General features: G+C 40.2%; 1 protein-coding gene across 1 annotated transcript in view; it reads right to left on the reverse strand.

The window, feature by feature from the left end:
- The window catches only part of LOC144638179 (uncharacterized), a 33,154-nt gene extending 20,085 nt beyond the window's left edge, over window positions 1–13,069 (reverse strand). The window contains exons 1-2 of the mRNA XM_078497375.1: window positions 12,596–13,069; window positions 3,141–3,437 (exon numbers count right to left, since the gene is read on the reverse strand). Coding sequence (XP_078353501.1) covers window positions 3,141–3,437; window positions 12,596–13,064 — 766 coding nt within the window. The 5' untranslated portion in view covers window positions 13,065–13,069. The remainder of the gene's footprint in view (window positions 1–3,140; window positions 3,438–12,595) is intronic.
- Between the last annotated feature and the right edge of the window lie 7,617 nt (window positions 13,070–20,686).

Below are 20,686 nucleotides of genomic sequence, written 5' to 3' on the forward strand. Positions count from 1 at the left end.
TTTCGGCATTTTTTGGGAAAACGAGCATTTTTTTCTTTTTTTCTTCGAAAAAGAATTGCTAGCATTTTCTGTCGTTTTTCATGACTGTGATCCAGATTTTCAGCACTCGGAACTCAGAAGGATAAATAATCCTAAAGTTTCACAATTTTGATTACACAATTTGATTGTTTTCTGTGTTTCGGACCTGTTTCGACTGTTTGTGCGTTGTGTTACTTGTGTGTGTGTTTTTTTATTTTTTTATTTAAAAAAAAAATAAGATTTTTTTTATATATTTTTTTTATTTTTTTTTATAAACAAACAATTATTAGGTATCACCTGTTGTTGATATGAGCATATAATGTGAGAGTTTGTACGTTTTGTTTGAAATAAAACAAAGCATTTTTGGAATTCAAGTGGCATTTTTTAAGGAAATCAGGCATTATTTTAGCATTTTTTTGGCTTTATGCGAGAATTTCTAGTAGCATTAAATGCCAGTTTTACTAGCATAATCGAGAAAGGCCTACCCCCGGGTCTCAATAGGGCTAAGACCTGTGACCAGTATAATTAGTGCAAACATAGTATTTTTATTTCAATATTTTAAGGACTAGGAAAATTTCATCCTAAAATACAAAAAACGGCAATATTTCAACCAATTTAGAGCTTGCGCGAAGCAATTTAGAACTTCAGCCTCGTTTTCATGCTGAGCCACACAGGGCACATTTAAACGCCCCATAGAAACCGTCTGCACGGGTTACAAAAGTGCCAACAACATTTATCGGGTTCCTTAGGCCCTCCACAACACTTTTACACTGGTCGGCAAAAATCTTCACGAAATTCCCACGGAACTTTTTTCAGCGACATTTGCTCCTGGACTATTATTTATAACACTGGTTGCAAGCTTGAAATAGATTACAGATCGTAACCTTATACACGAGAATACGTATTTCTTGCAGTCTTCTGTTAAAGAAAATTTGGTATACTTTACTTTACACATATCTCAAAAAGGTTTCGATGGATCATCAGAAGCAAACCAATTGCGTTCATTTTGAGTTTCCTGAGTTCTCTGATTGGTTGGAAAAACTCATACGACGTTGAATGGAAAAACTTGTGCGACGTTGATTGGAAAAACTCGTGCGACGTGTTCTAAGCAATTAGAATTAACGTGCTGTTTTCTTAAGCAAATCAGAAGGAAAACAACAACAACAAAAAAAGCAATCGTGATTTTGTGCGCGCGTCTTTTCTCGCGCTTTGTTGCGTTAATTCAAAGGTGAATGTGTTATCGTTACTGCCCAAAGTGGGGACGAAAATTTTGAAAACACTAAGGCTATTGACTAAGGCAGGAACAGTTCATACAAATGATTACCTGATGTTGGTGGGATTGGTTTGGTGACTGCCGGCTTTCTCGCCGATGTGCTTATACTGCTACTGTTCGCCGCTGTGAAAAACAAACACATCTAAAATTAACAGAAACAAAGTAACAAACTAGTGAACCAATACGTAAATGAATATTCTACAATCGTTAACAGTGACCCGGACCGTGACCATCCAAATTCAGTGAAAGCTTTAAAGAAAATACTTTTGTGTGGGTCCATTGTAACGTTTATTATACTAAAAAGTTAGTTTTATCTTTTTACTTTATGAATTTATACCTCAGTGTGTGCCATTTAAATGGAAGCTTTTGAGCGTTACATTTATTTGGTGCTGTTTACCCGGCGTATCACACCGAACGAAATCGAACAAATTTTTTATCGAACGAAATCGAACGAAATCGGAATCTATCGAACGATTAAACTCGATTTTGTTCGGTCATCGAAAGAAATCGGACAGCAATTATTTTTTGTGAGTTCGATTTCCGAACCAAATCGAAATGTAGCGTTCGATTTAGTTCGGAAAACGTACTTGTGCTCTAAAATTAGAAGGAATACATGCTACTATTCAGAAATGTAACTAGAAGCGTACCGTTGGAAATGGAAAAATTCGGGAAAATTTGATTCTGTTAATTTACAAAACTCATGAAACTCATTCTCGTGGTAAAAACCCGGGTAACAATGCCCGGAAAATGTTGACATACACTGTGAATGTCGGGTCTAAAAATAAGTATGGAAATAAAGGAAACATAATTTTAGAGACCTTTAGATGGCTGGATCGATTGACGCATTTACCCGGGCATTTATCCCCGTGATAATAAAATGATGGAAAACCGAGCATTCGCTCGATTCAGATCATATCGTCAGATATGACGTAAGCCGCTCAGGTTTCGTTCGGCGACCGAACTAAATCGAACGTCATCGGACTTTATCGAACGTTCGATTTGGTTCGATTTGCATTTATTTTTTGTGAGTTCGATTTCGTTCGATGACCGAACAAAATCGAATTTAATCGTTCGATTAAGTTCGATTGAGTTCGATTGAGTTCGAAAACCGAACGTTCGATGTGATACACCGGGTGTTTACTATGCTGTGGTAGCCTGTTCCAAAAAGTTCCAAAATGAATTTTTTTTTTGTCAAAAAATTAGTTGTAAGGGACGGACCATTATTTTCTTGGAGGGGGTGGGGATGAAAAATTTTCCTTTGCAAACTTTTTTTTTAGTTTATGAACCTCTGCAAACATTTTTTTTTCGAAATTCTTACTATTGTTTGCTATACATATCGTGTTTGCAAACAATTTATTTTGTCTTTCCAGGCCCTGCAAACAATTTTTTTCAATATTTTTCATCCCCCCCCCCTCCAAAAAAATAATGGTCCGTCCCTAATAACAAGGTGGTTGTACTGTGGTATAAACACTCAATGCACGAAAAGTTGGCTTTTTCTCACTCTTTGGTCGCATCAAAAGTAAGACAAAGATGGATGACTAACTTTGACACAGATGTCAAAGGTAAACAAGACTTTGACAGGAATTTGACGCGCGTTAACAGATTTGGTGTAAATCAAAGGAGCCTTTGACACGAGTCAAAGTCACATTTTATGGCACCTTTGTCGCACCTTTTAGTGAACGCCAAAGACGTAACTTTTTTGACCAGTCAAAGATGGCCTTGCCGCAATCAAAGATATGGCAAAGACGGCCTTAACCACCTTTACACCAAGCCAAAGGTATGTGTCAAAGGCGATGTTTTGTGCGATGTCGTGAAGCTTAAATAATGTAATGTACTTCACTTCTCTTACCTTGGACAATAAGCTGTATTTCTCGTTTTATTTTCCCGAATTGATTATATGCAATACAAACGTACGTCCCCTGGTCTTCTAGCTTTACTTTTCTGATTTTTAGATATCTTCCATTCCGCATCTTAAACCGCTCATACTTGTCTGTGATATAATGCCCTTCTGGTAACTTTTGCCACGCCGTTAGAGTCCTGTTGTCCGCTGAATCGTCTGTTCCAGAGAACTTACACCGTAACTTGACGGTTTCTCCTTCTTTGACTCTGTATCGTGGCTTTATTGGTGTAATCAGTTCCGGAGGCCCTACAAGACGAAGAAATAAAAAAAATGAAATTCGATTGAATTTGCAAGACTGTCTAACCAGTGGGATTCACTACACTCAAAAGATGGAATAAACCCAACATGCCCCACATTTCAAACAGAGGAAATTTAGGTTTCCAGTGGATAAACACACGTCCGCGGCAGCTAAAGTGCATTAATTGTGCACCTGAATTGTAGTATTGACACATTTCAACTGCTGGATAGGGATTTATTCACAGGAAAAAAGGGATCAGCTCTTTCACCAAGAACACAAAGCAAAGTGCTTACGCACGAAAGCAAGCGTAGTAGATGGAGAAGCCAAGTAAGACAAAAATGGCGAATACCATTTTGGGTTGCCAGTACCCTGGTTTATCTTTCTCAAGATGTATGTGCCATGTAAGTACAAAAAAGGGTAAAATAAAGCTGTTGTTGTTGTTGTTACCAGACTAAAACTAAGACCAAAGTATCCCAACTACTTGTAGCCAATTCTAACCAATCACCATGCTCCTCAAGTAGTCCATTGAACCAATCAGAATGAAAGAAAAACCTTGCAACCAATCATGACCAAGCGCGAGAAATGACGCGTAAGAAAGTCGTGATTGCTTTTGCATCTTATTGGTCGAAACAAGCATTATTTCATGAAAAGAAAACTAGAAATCTGTTATCTGTTATTATTCACTTGAACTTCCATCCGCTGAAAACAGGTACAATGTTATTTTCCTGGAACGTCAAACGACGAGTATCACAATTTGACAAATTTTAGGCCCGGGTAACTTTCAGTAACACGCATTGAGGTAGTTTCTTCTTTCTTTGCCAACAGTTGTCTAATTCGTTCGCGAATTTAGCGGTGAAAACTAAGATGATGCAAAACTATGATTCATGTTTTTCGATTAATGCGAAGTCAAGGGAGTTGGAGCAAGGCTGCCTAGGGACCAGTTCTCTGCATGTTATCCAAACATTAGTTTATAGAGGCAAAGGTCAATGCTTTTGAACTTGCTCGAATTGCATGACCACACTTGCGGTTTTTTCAAACATGTGTTTCTAGACTAATTATATTGTACATAAATCAAAGGAATCACATTTTGAAATGACCTATAACTACCTTATTGTTACTTATTTTCGCGGGACTTAATTTTCGCGATTTTCGCGATTATCAAAATATCGCGAAATTAAAGACCCGCGAAAATTTATTCTTAACGTTTCCGGCGTATTTTTAATTGTTTTAACGTATATTTTGGCCTAATCGCGAAAATTAAATCCCGCGAAATATGCACGTTTCATTTTCGCGAAATTAAGTTCCCGCGAAAATAAGTAACAATAAGGTAATTGTCTTTGAACTAGAAAATTGCTTTTATATCTGTCAGTCAATTCAGCAGAAGTACTTGAGGCTTCCATTGCGGAAAACATTTTCAAATGAACTTCGAATTTTTCGGTAAATGCGAGCTGGTAATGATGCTCATTGAAAAGGTACGTGATGTTAGCTTTGAGAGATGTTTTTGTTCTAAAAAGCAGTGACCTTACAGGCCACACACAAAGTAGGGGGCTTCCTTTTGCCGCCTCTCTCAACAACTATATCGGTTACCAATATGCCGTATTCACTTTCATCTTGTTGTTTTGGAACCAAGTCTAGGTCAACTTTGCCACAGCGCTGCCGACTTGCAAATATACAGTAATCATCCAGGGCAAGTAGAGCCCGCGCCTGCTTAACAATCTTTATCATCATCATTTTCCTGATCCTCTTTTGTTAAACGTAAATATTTGGAATTCTCGTCTTTAAGAAAGGGAAGATTCAGTTGAAAACTAGCAAGTGGGAAACAATTTCACTTGGCTTTGTTCCCTCTTATTGGATCAGCGGATTAGAACTCTGCCTGTTGCGCTTCGTCGGCGAGCAATTGAAAACCCTTAGGTTATTGCCATCCTGAAGAGTTTAAGGGTAAAGTAACCGCCGTTCATCGGAGATAAAAACAGGTATCACTAGACCCTCATCAGAGGGTAAATCAGTCGGATTTGCTTTGATGGAGGGCAACCGCTCGAAACGTCAGTTCTTGACTTCGAAAATGTAACAAGACGGCGGATAATTGATCGAATGACTGAGGGTTTTCTTTTCATCTCATTGTATATCCATTATGTTATTGGTGTTTTATAAAAGAAAAGTGGCATTTTGCCTTTGTTTAAACATTTATAAGCGGTACTCAGCGTGCGATAAAATCTGAGAATAGAGTTTTCATTTCAAGTTCGAAAACAGCTGTAAGGTAAATACTTAATTAATCAAAGTCTCTTCGAGATACCGACTTTTTTGCATGAAGTATGAGTTGAAGGTTAATCCTGTGCATTGTTCTTCGAACTTATTATTACAGTTGCTTTGTAGTTTAGTTTAACAACTGAATTTCCTATCTTCGCGGAGGAAATGCAGCTATATAATTTTGTCAAAAATGGCTCGTCCGCGCCGGGTATTTATACACATATTCCTCAACATTACACAAATAAACAGTGCAAATTTCACCGAGATCTGACAATTCTATACTTTAAAATTACAAGGACCTTTCGAGGCAGTCGATTACGGCAGCGAAATTAGCAAATGAAACAGCAAAATATGCGTTCGACGCTTTGTTTTGCGATGCCATATTTGATGTGTTCAAGGCCGTATCGTTACGATTGCTCCACGAAAAAGCACGAACAAATACGGATATTTCCGACTACTGTCGGAGAAAACATTGCGCCGTAAACAAATCGATACACTCATGCCTGCGTTTTGTCTGGGCTCTGCGAGGGTCGGATATCAAGACAGCTTCTTCGTGGGCTTAAGAAGGATTAAACAAAAGCCATATATATAGCCTGCGTGGCCGGCGTTCAAAGGGGAAGGAGAAGGGGTGTTCGAGCGTGAGGTGCGAGAAGAGAGCGCGAAGCGCGATAACTCCCCTTCTCCTTCCCCTTTGAACGCCGGCCTCGAACTCCCCTATTCCTTCCTTAGCCGGCCACGCAGGCTACCATATATACAGTGAATGTTTTCAAATTATATTTGAAGATGAAATACGAAAGAATTTTGCTGACTTTGACTGAAATTCCACTCGAACTGCCTAGATACGATCGCATGTTGTAAAGCCGATTCCTTCAACATTGCTGTCAACGCGAGGTCACATCGACTCGGATTGCAAAGCGCTAATCATTAACATTGCAAAATGGCGCTTGTAGCAACCAAATTTGGCCTAATTTTAAACGCTTCTAAGCTAAAAGAAGCCCCCATCTCTTGCATTTGTTTTAACTTCAATAATATCTTTGAAAAGAGCAATTTTTTTGGTATGGCTTATTTTTGATGTTTGAAATTTTTAAACGATGTAAGTGCTAGTGATTATTTATTCGTGTTTTAGCGTTAGTTACGCAATCCATTGTTAGTGCGACGCTATTTATAGATCGCCTTTGAGACACACGTGCGTTGAGATAAGAAAGCTGACATGTCACTTTTAAAATTGTTATATAACGATGAAAATTTAACAGTAATTTTAAATGCACGGCTAGTACGACGACACTTGTGTTGGACAATTTATTTGGCCGATATTTCGACTAGTCAACTTGACTAGTTTTCAACTTGTCAAAATTTGAAAAGTCACGTTTTTTCTACGAGATGCAAGTGATCACCCACAGCGGAAAGTAATCTCTTGAGAAATTAAAATATTCCCTTGAGAAATTAGAGAGTTTACAAGAATGTGGTTCGAGATAGAACAACTTATCCACTATTCTTCTTTTCTTGCTTGTAAACTGAGCAAAAAAGTCGAAAAATGGGTTTAAGATTGATGTGGGTTGCACGTTATTATTTCCAATTTTCCAAATTTCGTGGGTCTTATATTTTACTATTTAGCAGATAATTGGTGTTGAATAAGTTTAAAGGCAACATACTTCTCTTTAAATTTAGAAATGTTGATCTGCGCTAGCAAAGGGGAAGTCAGGATCGGCGCTTTCGTTTTTTAAGCAATATTTTGCAATGATATTGAACAAAACCATAACAAAGCAAAACCTTTATAAAAGCAGTGAACATGTTCTTTTACTACAAACTTGAAGCTCTTCTTCACGTGTAGCATATGTTTTTTTTATCTACTGTATGATTTGGAAACAACGCGAACACGGATAACATGAGAGTTATACAGAAGTATATCAAATTCGTGTGTAGATGGTGATTAACTCGTTTCAACTTGAATTTTTCTATAATAGTTTTTTTCCGCTGGACTTAAAAGTCTCTCGTAAGTGACTGACCAATTAAAGGGACTGTGTCACGGCTGTAGTAGCAACCTCGTTCCCAGGGCTTTTACCAAGGGAAAAGCCCTGGGAACGAGGTTGTGTGGTAAGGTGTCTCGATACAGTTTTTTCTGGGCCATACTTACAATTTGCAATTAGCCTTTTAGCAGCCTTCCCTGACTCGGATCGATATGAAAACTATATCATATATTGGCTTTAGATTGAAGTTTGTTTCAATATATTTTTTAAGGTAATCGATATTTCCATGGCAACAATAAACCGCCAAATCAGCAAAACCTGAATTTTACGCGAATCAGAATTCCCGTTTAAAAACGTTTAAAAAAAAGGTTGCGAAAGTTACTAATAAGGCCCGTTCTGGCTAACTAACTAAGACACAAAACAAGAGCACAAGAAAACTGAGTTTTGTTTCTTATGAATTTGAGGACAAAAGACTTTCATTTAAAAGAGCAAAGAAATTCCGCTTGACAACTACAAAGGTTTAGTGTTCTTGACATTAAGGGCCTGTTTACAAGCAGGTAGGGTAACCCAAGTGCTAGGGTTACCCTAGCAAGAGGGTTAGAAGGTAGCTCAGGTTTACAAGCAAAAATTCGCAGGTAGGGTAACCCTACTACCCGAGTCAACTTACACCGGTTACGCTTCAGTTAACCTTGTAAAATTTTGTCGTAAGAAGCTGTTATTCGAAAATAATTCCGTTCCAATGCAAAAATACGACAAATTGTGAATGAACACGATGTTTCTTAGTCATAATTCGCAGTTTTTGACGGTATTTTTAAACATATTTAGCTTCTTGGAGCCAAAATAAAGTTGTCCCGGGTAGGCGAGTTATCCCTAGCAGAGCGTTTACAAGGCGCTAGGGTTACCCTGGCGCTAGGGTAACCCTAACCCTTCTAAACACGTCGATGAAAAAAAGAAGAAATGTGGGAGCAATAGGGTTACCCTCCGGCTAGGGTAACCCTAGCACTAGGGTTACCCTACCTGCTTGTAAACAGGCCCTAAAGGTCATTTGAATACATTTTAACTTCTACGACATCCTGTTTGTTCAGAATTTAGAAGCATCCTTTATACGGGTCATCCGGTAAGTCTATTTTTGGGCGGGTCTTCCGCTGTTTCGACGATAGCAAACTAAACACCGGGGAAATTGCGGTGTTTTGTATTGGAATTCAGTGTTTATATTCCCCCCTGTATATTAATACTCTCGAATCTAAAAATATCTATTGGAAAAGGGATTGCAAAGTAAGTCTGTATGTTAAAGTAAAATTCTCGAATAACTTCCATGATTTTATTAAATGTGGTAGAATTACACTTTGCGAATGAAATGTTAAAAAATGAATGAAATTGTTAAAATCGTATAGTGCTTTGATGTTCTTGCCCAGCCGCCAATGTAACTTGTTACTTATCCCAAGTTCGTTATTTTAGAAGAAATATTTCCTTGCATTAACTGTGATTATGATATTTTACCCGTAGGAAAATAGTAAGGTAGTATAGGTGTCGTTGTGAATCTCTTCCACGCGAAACTCGTTCACTTTAAAATTCGTATTTGTCAATGCGGAATTTCAAGAGACACATACTAAAAATATAACACAAACAGCGGTGATAAACATTATGAAAAATCGCATTTTTATAAACTTGACGTTTCGTATGCTAAGCTACATACATTTTCAAAAGTAAGACCGTTAAAATTTTGGCAACTATTTATATATTGTTATGAAAGGGGTCTGGAACCGAGACTGAGACAATTGATCTTCAGCAGTTAGGTTAATAAAGTAACAACCTCTCACTGCCGACATTGGCATTTAAAGAAGTAGTTCATGAATGTATAAGGTCTCTTAAACCAGGCTTTAATCTTGCAGTGGAGGTCAGTTTTGCCTGACGCAAGGATACATACATACATACATACAATTTAATTGCGCTCCCTGAAAAGGGCTTTTCAGCAGCAATGTAAAAAAATACAATTAAAATACAAGTAAACGAAAGTTAATTACAAACTATTTACAATAAAAATTCATAATTAGAAAATTAAAAAAATAAAAATATGTACAATAGTTCTAAGTTAATTTAAAAGTAATTTAGAAAGTCTTGTTTTAAAAATCTTCGTTGAGTCAATAGTCCTTAAGTCCACGGGAAGCGAATTCCAAGTTTTGAGCCTTGAGGAACCCCGTAGTTCAAAGGTAACGGGTCAGAAATAGCATCCTCAGTCCTCATGAACTGGCTGCGCTGGGACAGGTAACTCTTAAACCAGGTCCAAGCAGAAGTGGAGACACCAATGTTTTGAAGTTTCGTAAGGAGGCGCTCGTGCTGAATGCTGTCGAAAGCCTTGGACATATCTAACAAAACAATCAATGAAATTTTCTTCTCATCCATATTCTTTAAGATGTCATCTGTAAAGTGTAGTAGAGCCGTCTCAGTGGAGTGAGACTCACGATTTCCACTTTGAAACTTTGATATTTTTCCCGAACGATTCAAAAAGTCAACGAATTGACCATGGGCAAGCCTTTCGCAGACTTTCGATAATATTGGCAGTAAGGAAATAGGCCGAGTATTAGCTGGTTCGTCGAAGTCACCAGACTTAAGAATTGGTATCACTTCAGCCATTTTCCACGATCGAGCGAAGGTGTTAGTAGTAAATGACTTGTTAAGTAAATTCGTGATTATCGGAAGTGAAACGGGAAGACTGTCCTTAAGAACTCTTGATGTTATTTTGTCCGCTCCGGGGGCTTTATTCGAGGGTAGACCTTTTATGATCTTTTCAACAAGAGATTCAGTTACCGGAGAAAAGCTAAAAATCTCTTCTTGGCAGTTAGCGCAGGTAAAATTTGTAGAGTTGCACATTAAATCTCGATCACTTGAAGAGAAGCTATGTTCCTGGGCAAGCTGCTTCGCTTTGTCTGCAGTGATCTTGCCAACTGATGTGTAGAACTCGTTAAACTTTTTCGATAGAATCAGAGGGTTTTCAGTTTTCAAAGGCGCTCCTTTCCTGGGAAGACAGCGATTGATTATTTTCCAAATAGCATTCGTGTTTCCTTTGCTATTGTGGAGTTCGGTGCGAACGTGCGCTTTCTCGGCCATTCTGATTTCACGCTTTACTTCCTGCCTGAAGAATTTGAAAGCATTCCAGTGCAGGCGATCATTGGTTCTTTTTGCGCTTTTGTGCCAGGTATCACGAGTTTTCATCAACTGTTTGATCTCTTGGGTGATGAATGGATTAGGGCGTGATCTTATTTTTATGCGCTTAAAAATAAGAAGCGGATTTCAAAATGAAATAAGGATTTCAAAATGATCCCATTTGATGTTATGGCCTGTGGTTTTTATGTGATCAGCAATAGCTGATGGATGGTCGCATTTAGTGAGGGCCTTAAAGTGTTCAGTTTTTCTGTCATGCAATCGTCGTTTTGTTTTCCCAATGTAAACATCGTCACAGTCCCAGCAGCTAGCTTTGTAGATGACCTTAGATCGTTGAGAACGGTTGAGGCGGTCTTTGTACGGAAAGAAGGATTGAACACTTTAAGGCCCTCACTAAATGCGACCATCCATCAGCTATTGCATGCTGATCACATAAAAACCACAGGCCATAACATCAAATGGGATCATTTTGAAATCCTTGCGTCAGGCAAAACTGACCTCCACTGCAAGATTAAAGAGACCTTATACATTCATGAACTACAACCTTCTTTAAATGCCAATGTCGGCAGTGAGAGGTTGTTACTTTATTAACCTAAATGTAAATATTTTAAAGTTACTGCTGAAGGTCAATTGTCTCAGTCTCGGTTCCAGACCCCTTTCATAACAATATATAAATAGTTGCCAAAATTTCAACGGTCTTACTTTTGAAAATGTATGTAGCTTAGCAAACGAAACGTCAAGTTTATAAAAATGCGATTTTTCATAATGTTTATCACCGCTGTTTGTGTTATATTTTTAATCAAGTTACGATGGCCTAAAACCAAGAGTCTATAAGACACATACTAACTTGTGAAAGAGGAAAAATATTGTTTAGGCAAAACGGATGTAGCGAAAACGTCTTCCAAGAAAGTATGATGAAACTAGAGATGGATTAAATGAAGGATCTTTCTTATAATAAATGGCCACAGCCTTTTGAAGACGGGATGTGGTAGCCTACGACATCCCTTTCAGTATAAGCTTGTGGTGACAGCGGCAACAAAGTTTCGCCTTGGTGTCATGAAGGAAGTTTCTGTTTTTTGAATAACAATCTTAATCCCACAAATCGACTTATCACCCACTGTTCAAAGGGAAATATTGGGTTACCTATGCCGCCGCTTTCTTTAATTCATTACATGCCGCAAGTGATCTGGTAATATGCCCACCTATTAAATTTGGTTTTTCTACAACAGGAAGTGTATCGAAACATTAAGCATGCTTTCGCCTGAAACTGTCTGTGTTTGCAAGCGACACAAATTATCGATCCTTATATATCTGTTCGATTTTCCAAGAACCTGGCGCCCAAGGCCCAAAACAGCCCGGGGCTAGTAAAAGTCCCCAGCCCTCCCCCCAGGCTAGAAGGTTGTCACCCCAGGAGCCCAGCTGGCAGCTGCAACACCGGCCGGGTGCCTTCTACACAGGGAAGCCTGCACCGGTGTCATTCAAAATATTCACAGACTACACAGGTGCATTCCAAGTTCACACAAAATTTCTCAAAGGGGCCTGAACCAAGTTAGGCCCAGCGGTCAAAAGTGACACCCTCCCCTCCCCCCAGCTTTTGACGGCTACCCGCCAGCTGGTCACCAGCAGATAGCCCAACGCCTGGGCAAGGTCCCCATACCATGGTTGACGTCAAGCCCCCTCAAGTTAAGGTTGCTGGCTAGGCTTGAACTCGGGCTGCGCCCGAGTTCAAGCGAGAGCCAGGTTTCTGCGAATTCTCTGAGATATATTTACAAGGTCAAATTAGGACTCACCTCGAACTCTTTCGCTTGTTCTGTTCTTTTCAACGCAAATGATTCCTTCACCACTTTCTGGAAATCTATTGCAGCTTAATTTCTCTGGCCATGTGAAGCCGAAACGGTTCATCAAGTCTTCACAGCCGTGTTTAGCACTGTTACAAAGAGAGCGGCAAGGCGGAACTGGAGTCTCTAAAACCGTGCAAACCGGAGCGTACACGGAACAAAGAAAAAACGCTAAATCGTCCGAGCAACGCGCTTTCACCAATGAAAGAAACTGGTGAACTTCAGGGGCAGCCTCTTCTTGCGTTGTTTGGTTCAAGATGTTTGGAAATATCGTGTCATTGTACCAAACACCAGTGCACAAAGGTATCTTGACTGGTTCGCATTTCTTTTGGCCTGCGCAGGGCAATACTAAACTCAGCCCTAAAATTAGACCAGGTATAAGAAAACGAACAATATTCGCACCCAAAACAGCTGTGAACATTTCGGCTCGCATCTCAAGTGAAGTGACACGCTTTAGGTCGAGAAATGCCGTTTGACTATTTAACGTAATCGGATTCGGTCATGTCAATCAAAGCATATCTGATAGGTTACACTCCTCTCCCAGGAAGCGGTGGGGTATAGACGAGGGGCTTGTTGTAAATAGCACCGAATACAGTGCTAAACCGATTGTACCGTAGCCTCCCACGCAGTCGTTCTTAGGGGCGATCGTGTTTCACTCCTCCCCCAAAGAACGACTGCGTGGGAGGCTAATTGTACCGGGGCGGTCTTCCTTTGTTTGTTTGTTTGTTTACGTTTGAGGAGTTCCCCAGTGGAAGAACAGGGGAAAGGAGAGGAGTCCAGACTTACGGTCAAACCAAACATTTTCCCGTCACAAACCAGGCAAAGCGTATAATCGTTTAATTTGCGTGCAATTTTGCGGCACGAGTCGTCGACAAGCTAATTAACTAATTATCTATTTCCTTGACGGTGTCTAACTTGCTAATTGCCCGAACTTGGCGCGCGGCAGTTCCAAATACTGCTCTGCTACGATTTTCAACAACTAGGCAAGCAGAGGTCAAACTACGAGGAACCGCAGTCATCAAAATTTCGTTGCGGCACATCAAAGAAATTGGAAAATATCGACCAAATTCTTGAGATGCAAATGTCCGGAGTCGAACTAAATATGTCAACAAATTATCTGGATGGTTAACCGAAATGTCAATGACTAAACAGTAAAGCTACTTATCAGAAAATGAGAAAGCTGCGTAGTGGTTTGTTTTTTAGGAAACGGACGCTGCAATTCGCTTCCGGTGATGACACCGAGTTGTGATGTGTCCGGGGATGCATGTGTCAACTAAGCTGCTTTGCTGAACCGATTCAACTTCTCTCTGCGTACAGACTTTTGACTCTACAATACAGTGATAATACGCCAATATATTCCCTTCGGCCACTAAGCATTAACAAGCTGAAGACTTTTTTAAGTTGTTGAGCCATTTTTTCTACTTTTTTGCTTGTTTACAAGCAAAAGGAAGGAGAATAGCAGTTAAGTGGGGTAATCTGGAACCGGAAGGAACCACATTCTTGTTAACTCTCAAGGGACTGTTTTAATTTCTCAAGGGAATACTTTCCGCTGTGGGTGATCAAAGCGCGTGACTTGTAAAGTGTCACTCTATAGTTGTGCTTCAGCACTTCCGTTCTTGTAGAAAAAACGTGACTTGTTAAATTTACAAACGTTATATAACAATCAAAAACGTGAGTAGCCCAAATCTTACGTCACATAACCAATTAAGAATGTGAGGACTTTGAGGGGTTCAGCACTCGAAGGCAGCGAAGTTTAAAACGATTAAGAACGCAATTTGTACTAGTACAAGTCTTTAGGCGCTAATATTAATTTAACCTAAAACGATTAACAACCCAAATTTGTACTTGTACAAGTCTTTCACACACTAAAACGTTGCTAATAGTTAACCAAAGGGAACTCATTTCGTGACAATTGATTATTTCTGCTGAGTTGCACAATTTAGAATTGCAACATTCAATGTAGCCTGTTCCAGGCTCTCGGTAGTTGAAGGGGAAAGCGAAAAACGCGGGCGAGCGAGAAAAAAACGAGGGGGGACGAAGGCGAGTGAAGGAACGAGAGCCTGTAAGAATTTCTTTAACGACCCTCTTCCGGTATAGCAGGAGCTGCTATACCCTCTGATTGGCTGATTTTCAGGACAGTAATGTCAACACCTCGGAACAAGCGTCAGTCAGAAAGATAAGCGAGCGCGGTTTACGCGCGTGATTTCGGGGAAGCCGAATTGTGTTCCAGTTTAGAAGGTTATCTTTGCGATTTTCTTGATATTCAAACGTTTAGAAAGGAACAAGAAATCTGTCTGAATTGTGAACCAAGCTTTATTGTGGAAAAGAAGTTTTCTCTATTTTGCCAACTGGATTCAGGAAAAGTTTAATCTTTCAGCACAGGCAGACCACCCTATGTGTTCGTTAATAATTGTTCACTTAAGACGAACAATAGAAATATGTTGAAATCTATGAGAGTTACAAATAAAGCTCTGAAAATTACATTTATAAATGAACCTCTTTCGAAATATTTCAATAAAGGTGAATTAAATGTTAATCTATTCATGTGTGGTGTTTTTTTCGCGTTCTGGGCCGTATTAAGCGTCGAAAAAAACGCTTAATACGGCCCCGGGGGGGGGGGGTACTCCCATATGTGGCCTATATAGGTATGTGCCGCCCGATAGGGTATGGTTTTTGAGGTTCTCGGTGCTTAAATAGGGTATCATATTTGCTCCTTTTGGCAATGTGTTCCTGGTGTGATCCTTAGATAGGGTACCTAAATTCTATTAGCTAAAATAAACGCCCAGCTAAACGAAAAAAAGGTATCTAAAAACTGAATTTTCTCAGTGATTTTATAAAGATTTGTGTCTTGCCGTGCGCGGTTAGACGTTATTTGGGTCGTCACGGAACGCTTCTCCTCCCCTTGAATAGGGTGTCATTTTTCGGTTTTGGACCTTAAAAAGGGTATCAATTTTCGCTTTCTTTATCCTTAAATAGGGTCAGGGTTTAAGAACCTTGGCGGCACACCCCTATCCGAAATTTATGGGAGTACCCCCCCCCCCCCGGGGAGCAGGCTCACCTTGGCGCCACTCCCCGCCTTATCGCTACGCTCGCCACTCGCGTGTGCCCCAAGGTATATTCGCGCGTGCCCCAACGTGAGCCTGCTCGCAGGCTAGACAAGTCTCTGTGTTTGAGGCCGCGTGACGTAAGCGTCACGGTACGATTGACCTCCGCTTGAGTCAACTGATCGTGAGAAATGCTCCATAAAATAATGAATTTCGCATCTTTTCATCCCAAACTTTGATCTACTGTAGGCCAGATAAATAAAGTTCACTTACCTATCATTTTTTGCGTGACCTTTTTTGTTTTTATGGGGCCGTTAATTCCTCCATGGTCGTCACCGCCCCGAGCTAAAGTAAGAAAAAATGATTCGATGGCCCGCCGAGATCGACAGCCTCCCAGTTTTCGGCCAATTTCTCCAATTCCACGCGTCGCTCGCCATCCAGCCTCGGGCAAGTTAAAGGCAGGTAATTTTCGACGAAAGTTGCGGCATAGCTCGACGATTACTGTAGCCTGCTTCGATGTAAGCGAGATAAAGGTTCTGTTTGTCTGGTGGGTGGGCGGGTGCTCGGTCGGTCGCTCGGACGGGTGCTCGGTCAGGCGCTTGTTCGGGCGATCGGTTTAATGCTCGGTCGGGTGCTCGGACGGGTGCTCAGTCAGGCGCTTGTTCGGGCGCTCGGTCCAATGCTCGGTCGGGTGCTCGGACGGGTGCTCGGTCAGGCGCTTGTTCGGGCGCTCGGTCGGGTGCTCGGTCGGGTGCTCGGTCGGGTGCTCGGTCGGGCGCTCGGTCGGGTGCTCGGTCGGGTGCTCGGTCGGGTGCTCGGTCGGGTGCTCGGTCGGGCGCTCGGTCGAGTGCTCGGTCGGGTGTTCGGTCGAGTGCTCCACCGGTCATTACAGTGAAGCGGCGTAAGCCTTTAACGAACCTCTTTGAACTTGTTTCTTCACCTTCCAGATATATGTTCTGGTCCGATTGGGGAAACGCAGCCAAAATTGAAAAATGTGCAAATTCATTGAACCTTTTTCACAGACACCTCTAAAATTCCCCCCCCCCCCCCCCATCCCCCCATTAGGCACAGTTGACTCGCTCGAACAGTTAACTCGGTCCAAAAGAGGCCGAAATTAATTTAAGCTATAAATACAAATACTCTACCATGTCCCTTTCACATCCGTATAAAGCAGTTGGACTGTATAGGCATCTAAATTGATAAATAAAATACAGGGTGACTGAAAAGGCGAAGACCTAGTTAACATGTACATTTGTCTAACATATGTCCGAGTATTTGTGTCTAACAGGGTGAATGTTTTCTTATCTTTTCTCCCTTTATTTATTTTTTTTTTTTTTTGGGGGGGGGGCGGGTGGAGGAAGGGGTTTAATCCAAAGATACGACCAACATTGCATCATGTTACGCTGCCAAATTTTGTTACAAGAAGTGTTTGTTTGAAAAGTTCATTCATGCAACAAAAACAGTGTTGGCACATGTTTATCAAACAAGGGACGCTAAACGGTCCGACGCTGTCGGATCAACAATTGTTGGCCTATGTTGCACAGCATTGTGCGACTGTTAAACCGAGGCTTAAGCGTTGCAAACGTATTAATTTTACCATTTGCACCTGTGTTATTTGACTGCTTTGTTTCACGATACAAATTTAAACGGGTTAAAGGTGAACTTGCTGAACTAAAACGGAAAAGCAAAAACACGATTGCTTTTGAAACTAAGTTTCGATTTCTTGTTAGTTGTAATGTCAACTTATGATAGTTAATGTGATACGAGCGAAAGGCTATTATGTACATAGCAAGATTTTTGTATTCTTCCAACGTTCTAAGTGATTGATATCGTGGGTAAAAGTCTTTTTTTTCGTTATGCTTTGTGCAATCATAACGCGAGCTGCTTGTCAATTTGTCTATAGATATGCTCTGTAAATGTAGTAATCGGTGATTTAGTGTACATATTATGTGTAAAGTCAGTTACCTTTCTGTTGTAGCTCTTAACTTTGTTCAAAGTCGGTGCTCTGGTAACATTGTAATGACATTCTTTTCTCACGTTTGCAATTTATGTAACTAATGTAATATTAATTGTAGGCAAGTCAGCTGGAACTAAAATTAGAAGTTCTTTAGAAATAAATCTCTTGATGCAAACCATCCATTTGTTATGTTTCTGCGAGCCAATGAAAGAAAAATAAAACCAGTTTAGTTCTGGAGGGTGGTCTTTTGACCTCTACTTGCATTGCCCAGTTGTTGAAAAGCAGTTCCGTTTTTATTCATTCGTTGCGAAGCAGAATGAGTATTGTAGAGAGGGCGAAATGGGGTTAGCAAAAATCTGTGTAGACGCGTTAACGTTAGCAGAAATAGCGGAAGTGACGTAGGAAAATGCGAACAACCGCTGACCAACAGCCATCTTTTCTGGCAGGGAGCATTCACAGCGGTCAAACGCAAAAATTGACGTCACATCCGGTCTTCACCGCCTCGAACTTTTGACTCGAAAGTGGGCAAACTTTTGTAAGAAATTGTTAAAGAAATAGTACGGTGAAAGAACAGTTCAAGCTGGGACACTCAGTGAAGATGAATTATCAAATTTCCAATCCATAAACGGCGTATAAACCTTAACTTTCCAGGGACGGCGTTAACTTTTGGGTTTAAAGCGAAAGTTTTCGGAAAATTTAAGACTTTGTATAGAAAATTTTGGCGGGAATTACCCAGGAACTGCGCACGCGCGCTGCGTTTGACCGCTGTGTGCAGGGAGCAAAGGCAGCCCAAAAGGCACACAGCGGTCAAACGCAAAAATTGACGTCACATCCGGTCTTTGCCGCCTCGAACTTTTGACTCGAAAGTGGGCAGACTTTTGCAAGAAATTGTTAAAGAAATAGTACGGTGAAAGAACAGTTCAAGCTGGGACACTCAGTGGAGATGAATTATCAAATTTCCAATCCATAAGCGGCGTATAAACCTTAACTTTCCAGGGACGGCGTTAACTTTTGGCTTTAAAGCAAAAGTTTACGGAAGATTTAAGACTTTGTATGGAGAAGTTTGGCGGCAATTACACATGAACTGCGCACGCGCGCTGCGTTGGACCGCTGTGTGCCCAAAAGGCAGCCATGTTTGTTTCGACTTTGCCTGGCTTTCACACGTCATTTCGGTAATCGTTTTCAAGGTACATGTACGCTCGTTTGTTTCCCTTTGTTGGTACCACAAAAATAAATCACAAAGTCAAGTTGATGATAGTGGAACGAAAACTCTGCCACAAGAAATATACATACGCGACGAACACGCCGATAAACAAAACAAGGAAACAATCCAGGTAAATAAAGAAATAACTAGAAGATCTCGCTTTCTTCGATTTATTAATCCAAGCCAGCATCGTTACATTTACAAGTCAAAGCTGTCTCGAGGATAACATTACGTTTCCACTGCAGTTCAAGCAACCAACAAATAATGCATAAGAGCCACAGGCATTTCTGAATTAAAGTGGGTGGGGTAGTTGGCGGCTTGTTTTACACTTTGGTCATTTTTGTAGTATTTATGTGAAGAATAAACCAGGGGTGTTGCTACCTGTACGCACATGTGTATGTGAAAAAGTAGAAAATATGATTATTTTCAAAAGGAAAGAAACTAAGATATGTACTGTACATGTAACACGCTATCCGCGGCACATGTTCATAAACATATTGTAAAGACTGAAAAAAACTTTAAATTAGGTCATTCTGATCTTTTTTTTTTGCTGGGAAGAAAGAAATAAGAGTGGTTGTAACAAGAGACCTGCTGAATATTTACGACTTTGCAATTGAAAAAAAGGAAGATTTGAGACTTAAGGGGAAGGGAGTCAGGAGGGGGAATTAGAAAATTGTGCGTACCTCTGGAAAAACCCTGGCTATGCCCCTGTAAACATGTTGGTAACCTGTAAACACAAACATTTGAATATACAAGAGTATCAATAGAATAGACCATTTCCAAAATTAATTATTTCTTGCCTCAGAGTGACAACAAGTGTTTGTGTGAAACCATATATACCTGTGAAAGTATCTTCCACCTACATGTTGATTTTAAAGAACAATTCAGTATGATTTTTTTAAAATTATACTAAATTGTTCTTTAAAAATCTTTTTAGAAGATAGCTAGAAAATGCCTATTTTTTTAGTGTGTAGTTGCTATTTGATACCTAGAGCTTGTTTATGAGCGGTTCCAGAAAATGTCCATACTCCCCCCACAGAAGGGATTGGAAATTCCTGGGGGTGGGGGATCTTAAAGGTTGAAAACTTAAAGGAATTGTACGAAGCTTAATTGCAATTTCTTTAGAAAAAATCCCTTCCATGGGGGAGGTATGGATTATTTCTGGAACCACACAATGTTGATAAATGAAGTTAGAAAGAAACTTTAAAATGTTTCGTTCATAAACCTTGTTAACATTGAAATTTGTCAAATTAAATGAAAATATAGTTAGATGTTGTGTTGAGAATAAAGCATTGTATTTTCTTGACTGGCATTTCAGCTTTGAATGTACTGTTGTTTCCAGGTTTCTGCTTGAACAAATTCATATCAACAACTCAAAAATTGCTCAACATTCTCTTTCTGATAATAAAGGCATAATTACAGATAGTAACCTTCAATTTAAGTCCCGATATTGATTGGGAGGAGGGGGTGCAGTGTGAGTTGAAATATCCTCCACAAGTCATCGCATTTTTGCCAGAATTTTTGTCGTATGTACGAATGAGTAGCTCTTAGGAGCCTTTGATTCCTTCTGGGGTAGCAAAGCAGAATTTCGAACTGCTGCGCGTTACGTTGGAAACCGGAAAGGAAAAAGATCATTATATAGCGTATCGACGACTCGTGCCTCAAAATTGTGCCTTAAAACAAATGAAGATCGCCCCGGTACAATCGGTTTAGCACTGTATTCGGTACAAAATACAACAAGCCCCTCACCTATACCCCACCGCTTCCTGGGGGAGGAGTGTAACCTGTCAGGTATACTTTGATTGACATGACCGAATCCGATTACGTTTAATAGTCAA

This window comes from Oculina patagonica, chromosome 14 (assembly GCF_052425735.1).
Source record: "Oculina patagonica isolate OP01 chromosome 14, crgOcupat, whole genome shotgun sequence".
In the NCBI taxonomy this organism is placed as follows: domain Eukaryota; kingdom Metazoa; phylum Cnidaria; class Anthozoa; order Scleractinia; family Oculinidae; genus Oculina; species Oculina patagonica.